The sequence below is a fragment of the Garra rufa genome, chromosome 11, assembly GCF_049309525.1.
Source record: "Garra rufa chromosome 11, GarRuf1.0, whole genome shotgun sequence".
In the NCBI taxonomy this organism is placed as follows: Eukaryota; Metazoa; Chordata; class Actinopteri; order Cypriniformes; family Cyprinidae; genus Garra; species Garra rufa.
This window is the reverse complement of record NC_133371.1, coordinates 45023535-45040173: the sequence shown is the minus strand read 5'-3', so window position 1 is coordinate 45040173 and position 16639 is coordinate 45023535. Positions and strand designations below refer to the sequence as shown.

Here is a 16639-nt window from a genome sequence, read left to right as displayed (position 1 = left end):
TATTTACTGAGCTTTCATATTATATATACATCTCAGTTTTGTAAAATTTAACCTTATGACTGGTTTTGTGGTCCAGGGTCACATATATAACATATTTTCATATTTATATTCATATCATAAATATACCATTTACATATTTTTTTTTACATTTAATTTTTTCATTTTATTTTACACGTACATACAACACATCTCCACTGCTCCAGCTGTAATACAGAAGTGTGCGCCTCACCTGTAAAGCTCATGTATTTCTGGCTGTTGCTTGTTTCTTTCGAGTCGTAGAATTTAAGCACGTCCAGAACGGCCTGAGGATTCTTCTTCTGCTCGAGTTTAGTGATGTTGGACGTCTGGAGCAACCGTGCCCACTGCTCCGGCATGCCCTACATAGACAGCCACAAAAACAAGCACGGCGTAAACCACAATAATTGGTAATCACTCTGTACTGTCACTCACAGCTATGACAGTGAAGTTTTCTAAAGCATGCCTCTGCCAAAAGCAATGTTAAACCTGACAGACCAATATATATGGTCTCATTGTGATCAGATTGAGTGTGTTTGTGGTGAAGACACACTGCTGGACCACAGATGTCAGTTTAAGGTCTAATAGACTGAAGTAATTTGAGCGTCTAAGCTGGCGAGGCGACGTGGTTCTGACCCAGCGGCACTCATTAACACTCATTACACACACTGAACTCAACTCAGAGTCACACGGAGGAGACGTACAGCTCATTTAGGGGTCAGGAAGAGGCCACAGCTCATTTAATATCACATCAAATATAATAAATCAGATGTTAAGAGGAAGACAGATCTGGAGGTTAATGCTGAGAGTCTGAACTGCTGGAGGTTCATTTTCTATATTTGGGTTGCACATCTTCAGCCACTTTTCTTTCCGTCTGTCCTTTTTTGCTAGCTTTCTGTAGCATTGTCTCTTTATAATCAGGATTGGTGCAGAATAAAAGTGCTTGTATTGAATTTTTTTTGAATAATTTGTCAAAAACAGTGTCTTTCTAGACCAAAAAAAAAAAAAGTGTCTTAAACAATCCAGATACATGATCAAATTTTACGTCACAAAAAGAACTTCTAAGTAATCAGTGTTGGGGGTAATGCATTACAAGTAACGCAAGTTACGTAATAATATTACTTTTTCCAAGTAACTAGTAGGGATGTGCACGAGTACTCGATTAATCGATTACTCGAACCCATCGGCGACGATCGAGCATGAAAATGACGATCGATTGAAAAATTTGCGCGGCTTCAGTTGCCGTTGTTTTAAAGTAACGGGAGAAGCACATCCACTACTTTATGATTGGCACGTAGTTCAAGCTCACATGCATTTTGTGTAGATAAATACAATTTGTTATATAACATTTTCATATTTATGTATCTAGGCTATGTGATTAATTTTATATGCAATGCGTCATGTAGAAAAAGCGCTTCAGCTTCACCTCACGCTGTTATTTCTTTTAAATGTTTACTGTATACTGTGACGCAAACGCCCTGCCCCTTGCTTAAACTCCACCCCCGATTAATCGAGTACTCGTTTCTCAAACCTGTGGATTAATCGAAATGAAATATGATCAGAAATGCCCATCCCTAGTAACTAGTAAAGTAACATTACTTTTTAACTGACAAGAACATATCTGAGTTACTTTTTTAAATAAGTAACGCCAGTTACTGATTAACCCTCAAAGACCGAGACACAGCTAAAAATAATTTTGTCTCATTTGGATATTCAGAGGCTATAAATAGTGATTACGTCATCGCATTTCCTCAGCACTGATTCGTCAGATGAAACCAATGCATTTCAGTCCTCTGAGCCAAACAGGAACGATTGTTGATGCTTAGTCCCACCCCCATGCCCAGATTGGTTCAAACTGTCATCTATTCAACCAATAAGCATAGGTTTTGGTCTTTTGAACCATCGATTAGCATGTTTCTTTGCAAATCTTAAAAAACCGCAAAGTAAAAGTAAAGTGCTTCTTGCGTGCATTCAAATAAACGCAAAATAACACATTTGCATGACAGCATTCTTTGAAAAAGCACAGAAATACTCATGACAGAGTCATTTGAAATAACACAAACCAAAAACAAGGATGAAACAGCAGTACATATCGGATAAAGCACTGGAAGTTAAGTTTTCGCGTCACTAGTCGATGTCCCGGTAAAACAGACAGACTACAGCAAGCGGATCAATCTATTTGGTTGTTATATTATGTAACTAATTCTTATATAGTTTGTAAAGATTATTTGCACTATTTTTTCTGTTGCACTCTGTATATTTCTCTCTCATTTTGTGTGTAGTTTGTGAATAATTTAGACTGTTTATTTTTTTATTGCACAAGAAAATTTGTCCAATTGTTTTCACTACTTCCTACACTGTTGGTGTTTATTGATCATACTCAGATTAAGAATATATTCATCTGAATGCGTTTTGCTATTATATAAAACTGTTTCTACTATGACTTTACTCCTGAAACGTTTTTGGACAGGTCTATATTGTCAATCCACTAAATAGGCCTGTTTTTCACTGAAAAGCACCTATAATAAAATTGTATTATTTGGCTATAACTTGCTTGGGGAATGTTATATATAGACAAAATTTTATTTGGAAGTGTGAAACACCTAAATACAAATTACTAAAGAAAAAAATCCAAACTTCAGAAGTTTTTGTTTGAGTACACAGTAAAAAACACCCAATTTGTTGCTAGCGTTTTTCCTAAAATTCTGGAAATTCACTCATTTTTAGAGAAAACAAAAGGATAATTGTAATTTTAAATTAGCTAGACAAAGTTTAAGTTCTTATGTTTTTAATGATATTTGAAAATTGATGCTGACTGCTAGAATAGGTCTGAAAAAAAAAACAAAGAAATGTACAGATGCCCCAAAAATAAGGGTTAAAAGCTCTCCTGTCCCCATGTTGAGAGAAATTGTGAGTAAGATGTTACTTTAGTTCTAGAATAAATGTGAACATGCAAAAAAGTAATCTCACTCACTAAAAAAACAGATACAGTATTCTTCAAAATAAATAAAAACAGTGAAATTCAGTGCAAACCTGCAATAATTGAATATTAGATTAGATATAGAGACAATGTGATTATTTGCTCAGACTTACAGTGAACTCTCCAGTGACGGCGTCAAAGCCAACATGGATGGTGTGCTCAAAGTCTGATGGCAGAGAGATCTCTGGACGCTCCTTCTTCTTATTGGCTGAAGATGAGGATGGGGGCGGAGTCACAGTTGGGTGAAGAAGAAAATAACAGTTAAGGGATTCAAATGTTTTTAATTTAGCATATTTATAACACAGATACAACACATAATAATGGGAAACTACTGTATAAAACAGTTGGAAATTATTTAAAATATTTAAATAAAATGTTGACTGGATGTTGGATTTAGAAATCCTGTCTAGCAAGTTTGAAGAAACTTGAACATTTTCAGTTTTAAGTACAGTAGTTTTTTTTATTGTGTTACTAATGTAATTAAACACATCACTACCATGTTTTAATATGTTGCGAACATGTTTAAAGACACAGCTAACATGTTGCTAGCATGTTATAGAACATTGCTAACATGCTAGTAGCCCGTTTTAAAATTGTTATCATGATTTAACATAACTAACATGTTTTAACATGTTGCTAGATGTTTTAGAACATTTCCTACATGTTGGTGGCCTGTTTAAACACGTTGTTACTATAATTTAACACATTACGAACATGTTAACATATTGCTAGCATGTTTAAAATTGTTGCTGGCATATTTAGAACATTGCTTACATGCTAGTAGCCTGTTTTAACACATTGTTAGTATGGTTTAACACATTACTTGCATGTTTTAACATGTTGCTACTATGTTTCAGAAAATTGCTTACATGCTAGTAGCTTGCTTTAACATATTGTTAACATGCTTTAATACATTGCTAGCATGTTTTAGAATGTGTCTAGCAGGTTTTAACATGTTGCTAATGTCATAGAACGAATCTAGCATGTTTTGATGTGTTGCTAGCATGTTTTAGAATGTATCTAGCAGGTTAACATGTTGCTAATGTCATAGAACAAATCTAGCATGTTTTAATGTGTTGCTTGCATGTTTTAGAATGTATCTAGCAGGTTTTAACATGTTGCTAATGTCATAGAACAAATCTAGCATGTTTTGATGTGTTGCTAGCATGTTTTAGAATGTATCTAGCAGGTTTTAACATGTTGCTAATGTCATAGAACGAATCTAGCATGTTTTAATGTGTTGCTTGCATGTTTTAGAATGTATCTAGCAGGTTTTAACATGTTGCTAATGTCATAGAACAAATCTAGCATGTTTTAATGTGTTGCTAGCATGTTTTAGAATGTATCTAGCAGGTTTTAACATGTTGCTAATGTCATAGAACGAATCTAGCATGTTTTGATGTGTTGCTAGCATGTTTTAGAATGTATCTAGCAGGTTTTAACATGTTGCTAATGTCATAGAACGAATCTAACATGTTTTGATGTGTTGCTAGCATGTTTTAGAATGTATCTAGCAGGTTTTAACATGTTGCTAATGTCATAGAACGAATCTAGCATGTTTTGATGTGTTGCTAGCATGTTTTAGAATGTATCTAGCAGGTTTTAACATGTTGCTAATGTCATAGAACGAATCTAACATGTTTTAAAGTGTTGCTAGCATGTTTTAGAATGTATCTAGCAGGTTTTAACATGTCGCTAATGTCATAGAACGAATCTAACATGTTTTAACGTGTTGCTACCATGTTTTAGAATGTGTCTAGCAGGTTTTAACATGTCGCTAATGTCATAGAACGAATCTAACATGTTTTAACGTGTTGCTAGCATGTTTTAGAATGTGTCTAGCAGGTTTTAACATGTCGCTAATGTCATAGAACGAATCTAACATGTTTTAACGTGTTGCTAGCATGTTTTAGAATGTGTCTAGCAGGTTTTAACATGTCGCTAATGTCATAGAACGAATCTAACATGTTTTAACGTGTTGCTAGCATGTTTTAGAATGTGTCTAGCAGGTTTTAACATGTCGCTAATGTCATAGAACGAATCTAACATGTTTTAACGTGTTGCTAGCATGTTTTAGAATGTGTCTAGCAGGTTTTAACATGTCGCTAATGTCATAGAACGAATCTAACATGTTTTAACGTGTTGCTAGCATGTTTTAGAATGTGTCTAGCAGGTTTTAACATGTCGCTAATGTCATAGAACGAATCTAACATGTTTTAATGTGTTGCTAGCATGTTTTAGAATGTGTCTAGCAGGTTTTAACATGTTGCTAATGTCATAGAACGAATCTAACATGTTTTAACGTGTTGCTAGCATGTTTTAGAATGTGTCTAGCAGGTTTTAACATGTTGCTAATGTCATAGAACGAATCTAACATGTTTTAATGTGTTGCTAGCATGTTTTAGAATGTGTCTAGCAGGTTTTAACATGTTGCTAATATCACAGAATAAATTTAACGTTTTAACATGTTGCTAGCATGTTTTAGAATGTATCTAGCAGGTTTTAACATGTTGCTAATATCACAGAATAAATTTAACGTTTTAACATGTTGCTAGCATGTTTTAGAATGTATCTAGCAGGTTTTAACATGTTGCTAATGTCATAGAACGAATCTAGCATGTTTTGATGTGTTGCTAGCATGTTTTAGAATGTATCTAGCAGGTTTTAACATGTTGCTAATGTCATAGAACGAATCTAACATGTTTTAACGTGTTGCTAGCATATTTTAGAACATTGCTTACATGCTAGTAGCCTGTTTTAATACATGTAACATTTTGCTAGAATGTTTTAAAACATGTTTTAACATGTTGATAGCACATTTAGAATGTTGCTTACATGCTTGTAGTTTTAACACATCATTCGCATGTTTTAAAATGTTGCTAACATGTTTTAACACATTGCTGTTAAGAGCATGCCTTAACAGATTGTTAACATGATTTAATGCCTTGCTGGCATGTTTTACCATGTTGTTAACATGTTTTAGAACATTGCTTACATACCAGTAGGCTGTTTTAACACATTGTTAGCATGATTTAACACGTTTAACATGCTGCTAGTATGTTTGTAGGCTAATTCCTGTTCCAGACAGATAAATGCATTCATTTAGCATATTTACAATTGTAATTTTTTTCTGTCTATCTGAAATATTTCTATAAAACATCAAACCAAACCCTAGTTTTTGAGAATCTCCTTCAAGTGCAAGTATCTAAAACTAGTTTTCTGCCATTTTAAGCTCATAAGTTTTTTTTTTCATAAAGTCATCATTACAACATATACACCGTCTGGCATCTATAACGCTGTTCTCCGGTTCCTGTGTGACACTCATGTGTGCGGATGCTGCTAATTCCTATTATAAACGTCCTCATCTGCTCCGCGCTGAAGCCAGGCACGGTCTTTAATATTAATGATGTGCTAACGGCCTGGTAATTAACACAAAACAGGCCTCCTGAAAGACGAGCAGCTCAGAAAACTTGAGTGAGACGAACGCTTGACACAGAGACACGCATAGAGAAATGACAGAAGGTGTTCACTGTTCTGAGTTAAACACCTGAAAAGGTAACAAAGCCGCTTTTTGTTAAACACATGACTTGTGCTGATTGTGACCTTTGACCCTTAAACTGTTTTTTGGATGGTTTTCCCAAATTAAAGATTATTTTTTCCTTGTAGATACTAATACTAGCTAGTAGCAATGCGTGTCACTCACTCTTGTCTCCTCCTCCGGTGAGTATGGATCGGATAAAGCCTTCTTTTCTCCTCTTGTCCTCCGGGTTGGGCGGCAGTGGTTTGGAGCCGTGATTCAGAGGGCCTGAGTCTTTACCGGACGAGCCAATCATGGTGCTTGTATTTCTCATGGGCGGAGCTGGTGGCTTGTCTTCTACTTCCCCATTGTCTGACATTTTCAGCTGTGGGCGTGGCTAAATCTGAAACACACAACCAATCACAGCTGGTGAGCTGGTGAGAAGGGGAGGGGCCAGAGTAAATCAACCGCAGGGGTTGCTGGAATGAAACTGAAAGCATAATTAGATTTGCCAAATTACCACCAATCTTCTCTTAATAGTATTTAGATTAAACTAGGACACAGCAGGAAAAAACAGCTAAGGCAGGAAGAAAACACCATCTGATGTAGTTTCAGACTACTGTATAGTATATATATAAATTGCATTATGGTTTCTACAAAATATGAAGCAACACAACTGTTTTCAACTATGTTTTCAACATTGATAATTATAGAAAAATGTTTTTTGAGGAGCAAATCAGCATATTAGAATGATTCCTTGATTATCATGTGACACTAAAGACAGGAGTAATGATGCTGAAAATTTAGTTTTGCATCACAGAAATAAATTACACTTTAACAGATATTCACATAGGAAACATTTATTTTAAATTGTAATAATATATCACAATTTTTAAACATTTTACTGTATTTTTAATCAAATAAATTCAGCCTTGGTGAGAAAAAGAGGCTTCTTTCAAAAAACGTTTTTTTTTTTAAATTAAAAAATGATCATTCAAAATCATTAACCCTGATATGAGCAATAATAGTGATTATTCTCTTATTAAACACCACAAACTGAAGTATTCTGTTTTCAACATTGATAATCATAGAAAAATGTTTCTTGAGCTGCAAATCAGCATATTAGAAGGATTTCTTGATGATCATGTGACACTGAAGACTGGAGTAATGATGCTGAAAATTCAGATCTGATCACAGGAATAAATTACATTTTAACAGATATTCACATAGAAAACATTTATTTCAAATTGTAATAATATATCACAATTTTTAAACATTTTACTGTATTTTTAATCAAATAAATGCGGCCTTAGTGAGCAAAAGACGTCTTTCGAAAACAGTTTTAAATAAAATTTAAAAATGTTTATTTAAAATTATTAACCCTGATATGAGCAATAATAATGATTATTCTCTTATTAAACATCACAAACTGAATTATACCGTTTTCCACATTGACAATCATAGATAAATGTTTCTTGAGCAGCAAATCAGCATATCTGAATGATTTCTGAAGGATCATGTGACACTGAAGACTGGAGTAATGATGCTGAAAATTCAGCATGGCATCACAGAAATAAATTATATTTTAACAGATATTCACAGAAAATAGTTATTTTGAATTGGAATAATATATCACAATTTCTATAGCTTTTACTGTATTTTTAATCAAATAAATGCAGTCTTGGTGAGCAAAAAATACCTCTTTCACTTATGAGCAATAATAATAATAATAATAGTGATTATTCCCTTATTAAACCCCACAAACAGAATCATAACTAAATGTTCCTGAGTTTTCGGTAATGAAAGGTGCAAATAGGCTAAAAACAGCCCTGTCTTTGCTGTAAAAAGCCTATGATTCATTTCAGCGGCTCTGACATCAGTCCTGACACCTCGACTCAATAAACCAGGATTATGTAATACTGGACAGACTGTATTATTTTTGGTTTGTGCCCATTTAATAAGACATGCTTTTGGGAAGCTGACATGTGCTGCTGTGTGACATGATAGTCTTCATTTAAATCTATTTTAAACAAAGTTTTATTATTATTATACATGGAGGTTTTATGAGCTGACATTAATGGCTAAACAGAGATGAAATGGAATATTTGTGCTTTTAAAAAAAATAATTTGCCACATGGACCATTTTAAATTGGCCAAAATAGTATAAATGAACTAGAAAACTCATTTAAAGTGGAAAAAACAGACCAGTGCAAGACCCAAAATGCACTTTTCCTTAAACATTCCAATAATAACAATAATAATAATAATAATAATCAACACTAATTTTAAATTGTATTTATTTATTTTTAGTTTAGTTTATTTCTATGACAATTTTTGACTTTTTGACAAATTGCTCTGGATAAAAGTCTCTGCCTAAATGAATAAATGTAAATGTTGCATCCTAAAATAATGAATACATTTTTTTCTGCATTTCATTTCACCACTAATTTTAATTTCTATGTATTTATTTGTGCTAAACCTGGCATTGTATCCGATGACAATTTTTTTACTTTTTGACAAATCGCTCTGGATAAAAGCCTATGGCTAAATGTTTAAACAAATGTTCCACCCTAAAATAATAAATACAATTATTATTATTTTTTCTGCATTTCACTTCACTACTAATTGTAATTTCTATGTATTTATATATTTACATATTTATGTATTTATTTTTTCTAAACCTGGCATTGTAGTAAGTAATTTTTTTCCCCTGCATTTCATTTCACCACTAATTTTAATTTCTATATAGTTATTTATTTATGTTTTTTATTTTATTTATTTATTTTCTAAACCTGGCATTGTATCATACAACAATTTTCAATTTTATGACAAATCTCTCTGGATAAAGCCTTATTTATTTAAATAAATAAACAAATGTTCAACCCTAAAATAATAAATACATTTTTTTTTCTGCAATTCATTTTACCACCAATTTTAATTTGTGTATTTTATTTAATTTTATTTTTCTAAACCTAGCATTGTATACTATACAATTTTTGACTTTATGACAAATCGCTCTGGATAAAAGCCTCTGCTAAATAAAAAACGTAAATCTTCCACCATAAAATAATAAATACAATTATCATTATTTTTTTCTGCATTTCATTTCACCACTAATTTTAGTTTCTGTGTATTAATTTAATTTAATTTTCCTAAACTAAATAAATAAATGTAAATGTTCCACCCTAAAATAATAAATACAATTATCATAACTTTTTCTGCATTTAATTTTACCACTAATTTCAATTTCTATGTTTTTTATTCTTATTTTTATTTATTTATTTAATTATAAACCTGGGATTGTATACCATATTAAATTAAATTAACTTAAATTAAATTCTGTTTTAAAACGTAAATGTTCCACCCTAAAAAAATAAATACATTTATTTTTTCTGCATTTCATTTCACCACTAATTTTAGTTGCTATGTATTAATTTAATTGTATTTTATTTTCCTAAACTAAATAAATAAACGTCAATGTTCCACCCTAAAATAATAAATACAATTATCATTATTTTTTCTGCATTGAATTTCACCACTAATATCAATTTCTATGTTTTTTATTCTTATTTTTATTCATTTATATAATTCTAAACCTGGGATTGTACACCATGACAATATTTGACTTTATTCGCTCTGGATAAAAGCCTCTGCTAAATAAACAAAAGTAAATGTTCCACCCTAAAATCTTTTGTCATTTACAAAAGGATTTATGAACAAATTACGCGTCAGCTACTTCTGAATATGTGAGTCTATGCACCCAATCCAAACAAGCCACAGAGATAAGAGTGTGACGACAAATAGAAGCACTGAAACACTAACAAAACAAACACAATCCTTATCTTTACATACAAAACTGTCAGCTCTAGTAGAAGTAGTTCTACAATATCAGTCAATCAGGGCCAAAAGAGAGCAGCATAATGCAATTTAACCACAGCAATTTAGAAGCACGCAAGCCTACAGAATAAAACAAACATCTATTTAACACAGCATTTAGTCAAAATGGCAATTATTGCAATTCAAATTCATTATTTTAAGATGCTTTAAAATATAATTTATTTCTGTGATGCAAAGCTGAATTTTCTCCAGTCTTCAGTTTCACATGATCCTTCAGAAATCATTCTAATATACTGATTTATTACTTTTATTATCAATGTTGGAAACAGTTGTGCTGCTTAATATTTTTTGGAACCTCTAATACTTTTTTTCAAGAGTCTTTGATGAATAATAATAATAATAATAATACATTTTATTTAGAAGGCGCCTTTCTGACACTCAAGGTCACCGTACAGGCATACATAGAAAATTAATACATTAATAAATTAAAATTTAATAAAATAAATAAAAAATGGAAATTTACAGAGCACTGCATTTATTCAAAAAAAAAGAAATCTTTCCTAACAATAAGTCTTTACCATCACCTTTTTTATCAATATAACACATTCCTGATGAATAAAAGTATTAAGTAAAGAAAAACAAGGTGTTCAATTTTAAATAAATGATGTTCTTTTTAATGTTTTATTTATCAAAGTATCACAGGTTCCAAAATAATTAATCGGCATATTAGAATGATTTCTTAAGGATCATTTGACACTGAAGACTAGACTGCTGATGCTGAAAATTCAGCTTTGCATCACATGAATAAATTATATTTTAAAATAGAAAACCACTATTTTAAATTGCATTAACATTTCAGAATATTACAGTTTTTTTTCTGTATTTTTAATCATATAAACAGCCTTGATGAGCAGAAAAGTCTTTAAAAAGCATTAAAAATCCTATTGATCCCAAACGTTTGAGCAGCAGTTTTAAATTTTTATTCTATTTTAAATAAATACTGCTTTTTTTTAAATATCACAGGTTCCAAAAAAATAAATCAGAATAATTTCTGAAGGATCATGTGACACTGAAGAGTGAAGACTGGAGTAATGATGCTGAAAATTCAGCTTTGCATCACAGGAATAAATTATATTTTAAAGTATACTAAAAAAGAAAACCACTTTTTTAAATTGCATTAACATTTCACAATATAAATTTTTTTCTGTTTTTGTAATCATATAAAGACAGCCTTGACAAGCAGAAAAGTCTTTAAAAAGCATTAAAAATCCCACAAACTTTTGAGCAGCACTTTTAAATTTTTATTCTATTTTAAATAAATACTGCTCTTTAAGTATCACAGGTTCCAAAATAACAAATCAGCATTTTAGAATGATTTCTGAAGGATCATGTGACACTGAATACTAGATTAATGATGCTGAAAATTCCGCTTTGATCACAGGAATAAATTATATTTTAAAGTATACTAACAAAGAAAACCACTTTTTTAAATTTCATTAACATTTCACAATATTACAGTTTTTTTCTGTATTTTTAATCATATAAACAGCCTTGATGAGCAGAAAAGTCTTTAAAAAGCATTAAAAATCCTACTGATCCCAAACTTTTAAACAGCAGTTTTACATTTTTATTCTATTTTAAATAAATACTGCTCTTTAAGTATCACAGGTTCCAAAATAACAAATCAGCATTTTAGAATGATTTCTGAAGGATCATGTGACACTGAATACTAGATTAATGATGCTGAAAATTCCGCTTTGATCACAGGAATAAATTATATTTTAAAGTATACTAACAAAGAAAACCACTTTTTTAAATTTCATTAACATTTCACAATATTACAGTTTTTTTCTGTATTTTTAATCATATAAACTTTTAAACAGCAGTTTTACATTTTTATTCCATTTTAAATAAATACTGCTCTTTTTAAGTATCATAAATCAGCATTTTAGAATGATTTCTGAAGGATCATGTGACACTGAATACTAGATTAATGATGCTGAAAATTCCGCTTTGATCACAGGAATAAATTACATTTTAAAGTATACTAAAAAAGAAAACCACTTTTTTAAATTTCATTAACATTTCACAATATTACAGTTTTTTTTCTGTATTTTTAATTATATAAACACAGCCTTGACGAGCAGAAAAGTCTTTAAAAAGCATTAAAAACCCTACTGATCCCAAACTTTTAGACAGCAGTTTTACATTTTTATTCCATTTTAAATAAATACTGCTCTTTTTAAGTATCATAAATCAGCATTTTAGAATGATTTCTGAAGGATCATGTGACACTGAAGAATAGAGTAATCATGCTAAAAATTCAGCTTTTCATCACAGGAATAAATTATAATAAATATTTAAATTAATAATATTTTTTTTTACTAAATCTGAAAACTACTAGCCTGGAAAAAATCCAGACCCTAATCTATTAAGATTAAGGGTCTGGCATCGAGCAATGAAAAGGGTCTAACTCGAGGGGCGGCACCAAGTATGCATTTGAAACTCTCACTGCACGCAATTGGATAACGCCACGACCAATCACAACAGCGGAGCTAACTGATAGATTAAACTCTGGCCGTATCCAGTCGGCAACACAGCAAAAACGTCCTTCTTGCAAAGGAACGATTCCTCTTTTATATGAAAAGCCAAGTCTAACTCGTTCACTGTAGCGGCCAAAGCCGTTTCAAACAACTGGTGTTCATCTGTAGCCATCTTTCAATGTTCACTAAATGATTCCGGACGTCGCAGCGCTGTCGTCATCAATATAGCTCGCCTATGGCCCGCCTACATCAGATACACCGATTTGATTGGTTCCCAGAACTGCTTAACCCTCTGGGCCTCTTCGGTCATTTTTGACCGAAAAATTTTATGTTTTGAATTTTTAAAAATCGTAGCTTCATCAGAATGAGATGGCACTTGGTGACTTTTGTTGCATTAGCTATGTGAGTACAAAAAAAAAAAAATCAGTGACATGATTCGGATATGTTAAAGGGTCAAAAAAAAATTAGTCACACTTGGCTCCTTCGCGGTCAAAAATGACCGATATAGGAAATGAATGGGAAATATGAAAAAATTTGATAATTCAGATAATCTTTTGGTAATACAAGCTACAAATCAGCCACTGTGCTGAAAAGAAGTGTTCAGCAAGCAAGGACTGACACTCTAAAATAACAAAAGTACAGAACTGACACACACACGCACACACACGCGCACGCGCACACACACACAGACACACACACACACAGACACACAGAAATAAGCAGAAAAATGCAAAACCTGATATTTATCCAATCAAAAAAAATCTAAACCTTGCCAAAAGTAATCTTTTAGAATGTCTGAATATATTTCTAAATGCAAAGCCTATTAAAATGAAGAAACAGTAAAAAAAACAAAAAAAAAAACAATAGGAATCCCAAAGCCCCTGTATATATGTATATAGGGAGATACAGGAGTTTACATGGCATTACACAAGTTTTTATTTTTTATGCCACTAGATGGTGCAATTTTCACTTAAAAAATGCATTTTAAATGCTTTTACTCTATTTTAATGTGAAATGTTGTATTTATTGAAAAATAATAAATACATAATTAAATTAAAAAATATAATATAAAATATAATTCTAGTGGGAAAAAATTGCTCATTAAAACTGTATAAATATTGCATAGATTCATAAAAAATGCTCAAAATTCTAAATAATAATTACAAAATATTATTGAACAAAAATGTATTTAATTGATTTTCCTGAAGAAAAAAAAAAGTTACTTTTTAAGGCTTCGGTCACTTTTGACCGCGAGGGAGCCAAGTGTGACCCCTTAATGAGGAGGCCCAGAGGGTTAAGTAATGCAGTAACGTGCATCATTGCTTGATGCCAGAGACAATGTCAAATTGTGCTCTCGCGAGACCTCTGGATTTCCAGGGTAGAAAACTACTATTCTAAATTGCATTAACATTTCACAATATTACAGTTTGACCAGCAGAAAAGTTTTTACAAAGCATTAAAAATCCCACTGATCCCAAACTTTTGCGCAGCAGTGTTTAAATATAAAATACACATCTGCTGCTAGTCTGTAATTAAACTTCACCTTACCAGAAGCCGTTCGCCATACTGACACTCAATCCTAGGAGTATTTCCGTAAGAACAGCACCTCCAGATCCTGTCAGACTCTAAGCGAGTGTGTGTGAGACTCTGTGTGTGTGAGAGCTGGTTTTAAGAGGTTGTGGCCTTCCTGATGTGATGTCACAGGTTTGATCTGTGACTGACTGGCTATGAATGGTGTAACCTGATAGCAGAGAGTGAGAAACACACACACAGATAATAGAAATAGGAAACCGTTTTACCTGTAAACACACTTCAGCCATGAGCAAACAGATATCAGAAAGGCAGCAGAGCCAACAAACACACGACACAAGTGTGTTAAAGTCACAGTAACACTAAACACATGCACACACAGCTGCTCAACGTCTTTTGTGTGAAACACTTTTCTGGGACTTTACTTTGACTTACACTGTTTTATACTGAACTAATGCTATTTTATGTTGCCTAACTCTAATTTTAACCCTTTATCAAGTTGTTTTTTCTCTTTGTTTGCCTCTGCGTAGCTGATTTCAGGCTGAACTATCCTTGTGAAGACTTTTCAGTCTTTACAATAGACAAAAGCTGAGCCACACACACACACAACGCCCACGTGGACTCACATTTCAGACAGTGCTGTCACATTTAGCAGAGGTCTGTCATCATTGTGGTCTCTTTTATCAGACACACACCCCTTAGTTAAACTAAATACAGAGTTGAGGTGTTAAAGTTCATCTGCTGATAAATGTGTCTATAAAAATGTGACTGAGAACACATGCTTACATCTACTTAAAAAACAAAAAAACTGATAAATAAAAAAATAATAATAATTGAGAAATAAAGATAACTAACCTGCTAACTAACTAAACAAATAAAACATTTTAAAAATCAAAGGTAGATAGATATATCAAAAATATTACATAGATAAATGGGTAAATGAAATCTTTAAAACAAAACAAAAAAGAATAGATAGTTTAAAATGAATAAATAGGTAAATACATAAAAAAACTTTAATAGATAAATGTATTTTTTTTACAAAGAAATAAAAAAATTATATAGAAGTAGAAATAATAATAGAAATAACAGAAAAATGATTTTCATACCTAAATAAAATATTAACTAAATAACAAATACCTGGTTACAATATTAGACAAAAAATAAACACAAAAATAAAAAGAATGGATGAATGAATTTACATAATAAAATAATACAATAATTAATAGATAAAGTTGACTAACCAGCTAATTAACGAAACAAATAAAGAAAAAAAGTGATAGCTCAATTAAATAAATAAAAGTTACATAGATAATGGGTAAAGAAAATATATAAAAAACAAACAAAAAAAGAATAAATATATAAATATGAATAGATAGCTTAAAATTAATAAAGAGATAAATAAAACTTAAAATAAATATAGATACATAAACAAATGGATGATTAATAAAAATATTATATATATATATATATATGAGAAAGACAATATTTCTTTTTTGGAATTAAAAGAAATAATATTTAAAAAATATATATATGATACCTAAATAAAATATTAACTAAATACTGAATACCTTAATAAAATGTTACACATATTAGACAAAAAGGGAAATAAAATTAAATTGAAAAAAAAAAGAGAATGAAAAAATGAATAAATAAATAGAAAAAAAAATGAATGAATGAATGAATGAATGAATGAATATATATATAGGAAAAAAGGATATTTATGGACAAAGAAATAAAAATAAATAAATAATTACATACATTAATACCTAAATAAAATATTAGAAGAATTTGATAAATTAGACATATTAGATAAATAGGTAAATAAAAAGAATAAATTAAAGAATGAAATGAATGAATGAATGAATTAATTAACAAATTAACAAATTAATTAATTAATTAATTAATTAAAAAATATAAAATAAATAAATATATATAGGATATTTTATTTATTTTTTGGCAAAGAAATAAAAAAATGTAATAGCTAGATAAATAAATACCTAAATGAAATATTAGATAAATTAGACATAATAGATCAATAGGTAAATGAAAAGAACAACTAGTAAAATAAAATTAATGAATGAATGTATATAGGAGAGAAAGTTATTTTTATTTTTTAGAAATATCAGACAAATTAGATAAATTAGACATTAGATAAATAGGTAAATTAAAAACATTAATAGAAAAAGAAAGAAAGCAAATGAGTTCAACAAATAAATA

General features: G+C 30.9%; 1 protein-coding gene across 1 annotated transcript in view; it reads right to left on the bottom strand.

The window, feature by feature from the left end:
* The window catches only part of LOC141345385 (serine/threonine-protein kinase PAK 1-like), an 18082-nt gene extending 3526 nt beyond the window's left edge, over positions 1–14556 (bottom strand). The window contains exons 1-4 of the mRNA XM_073850239.1: positions 14441–14556; positions 6699–6915; positions 3109–3203; positions 179–377 (exon numbers count right to left, since the gene is read on the bottom strand). Of these exons, the coding sequence (XP_073706340.1) occupies positions 179–377; positions 3109–3203; positions 6699–6891 (487 nt within the window). The 5' untranslated portion in view covers positions 6892–6915; positions 14441–14556. The remainder of the gene's footprint in view (positions 1–178; positions 378–3108; positions 3204–6698; positions 6916–14440) is intronic.
* Positions 14557–16639: the final 2083 nt, after the last annotated feature.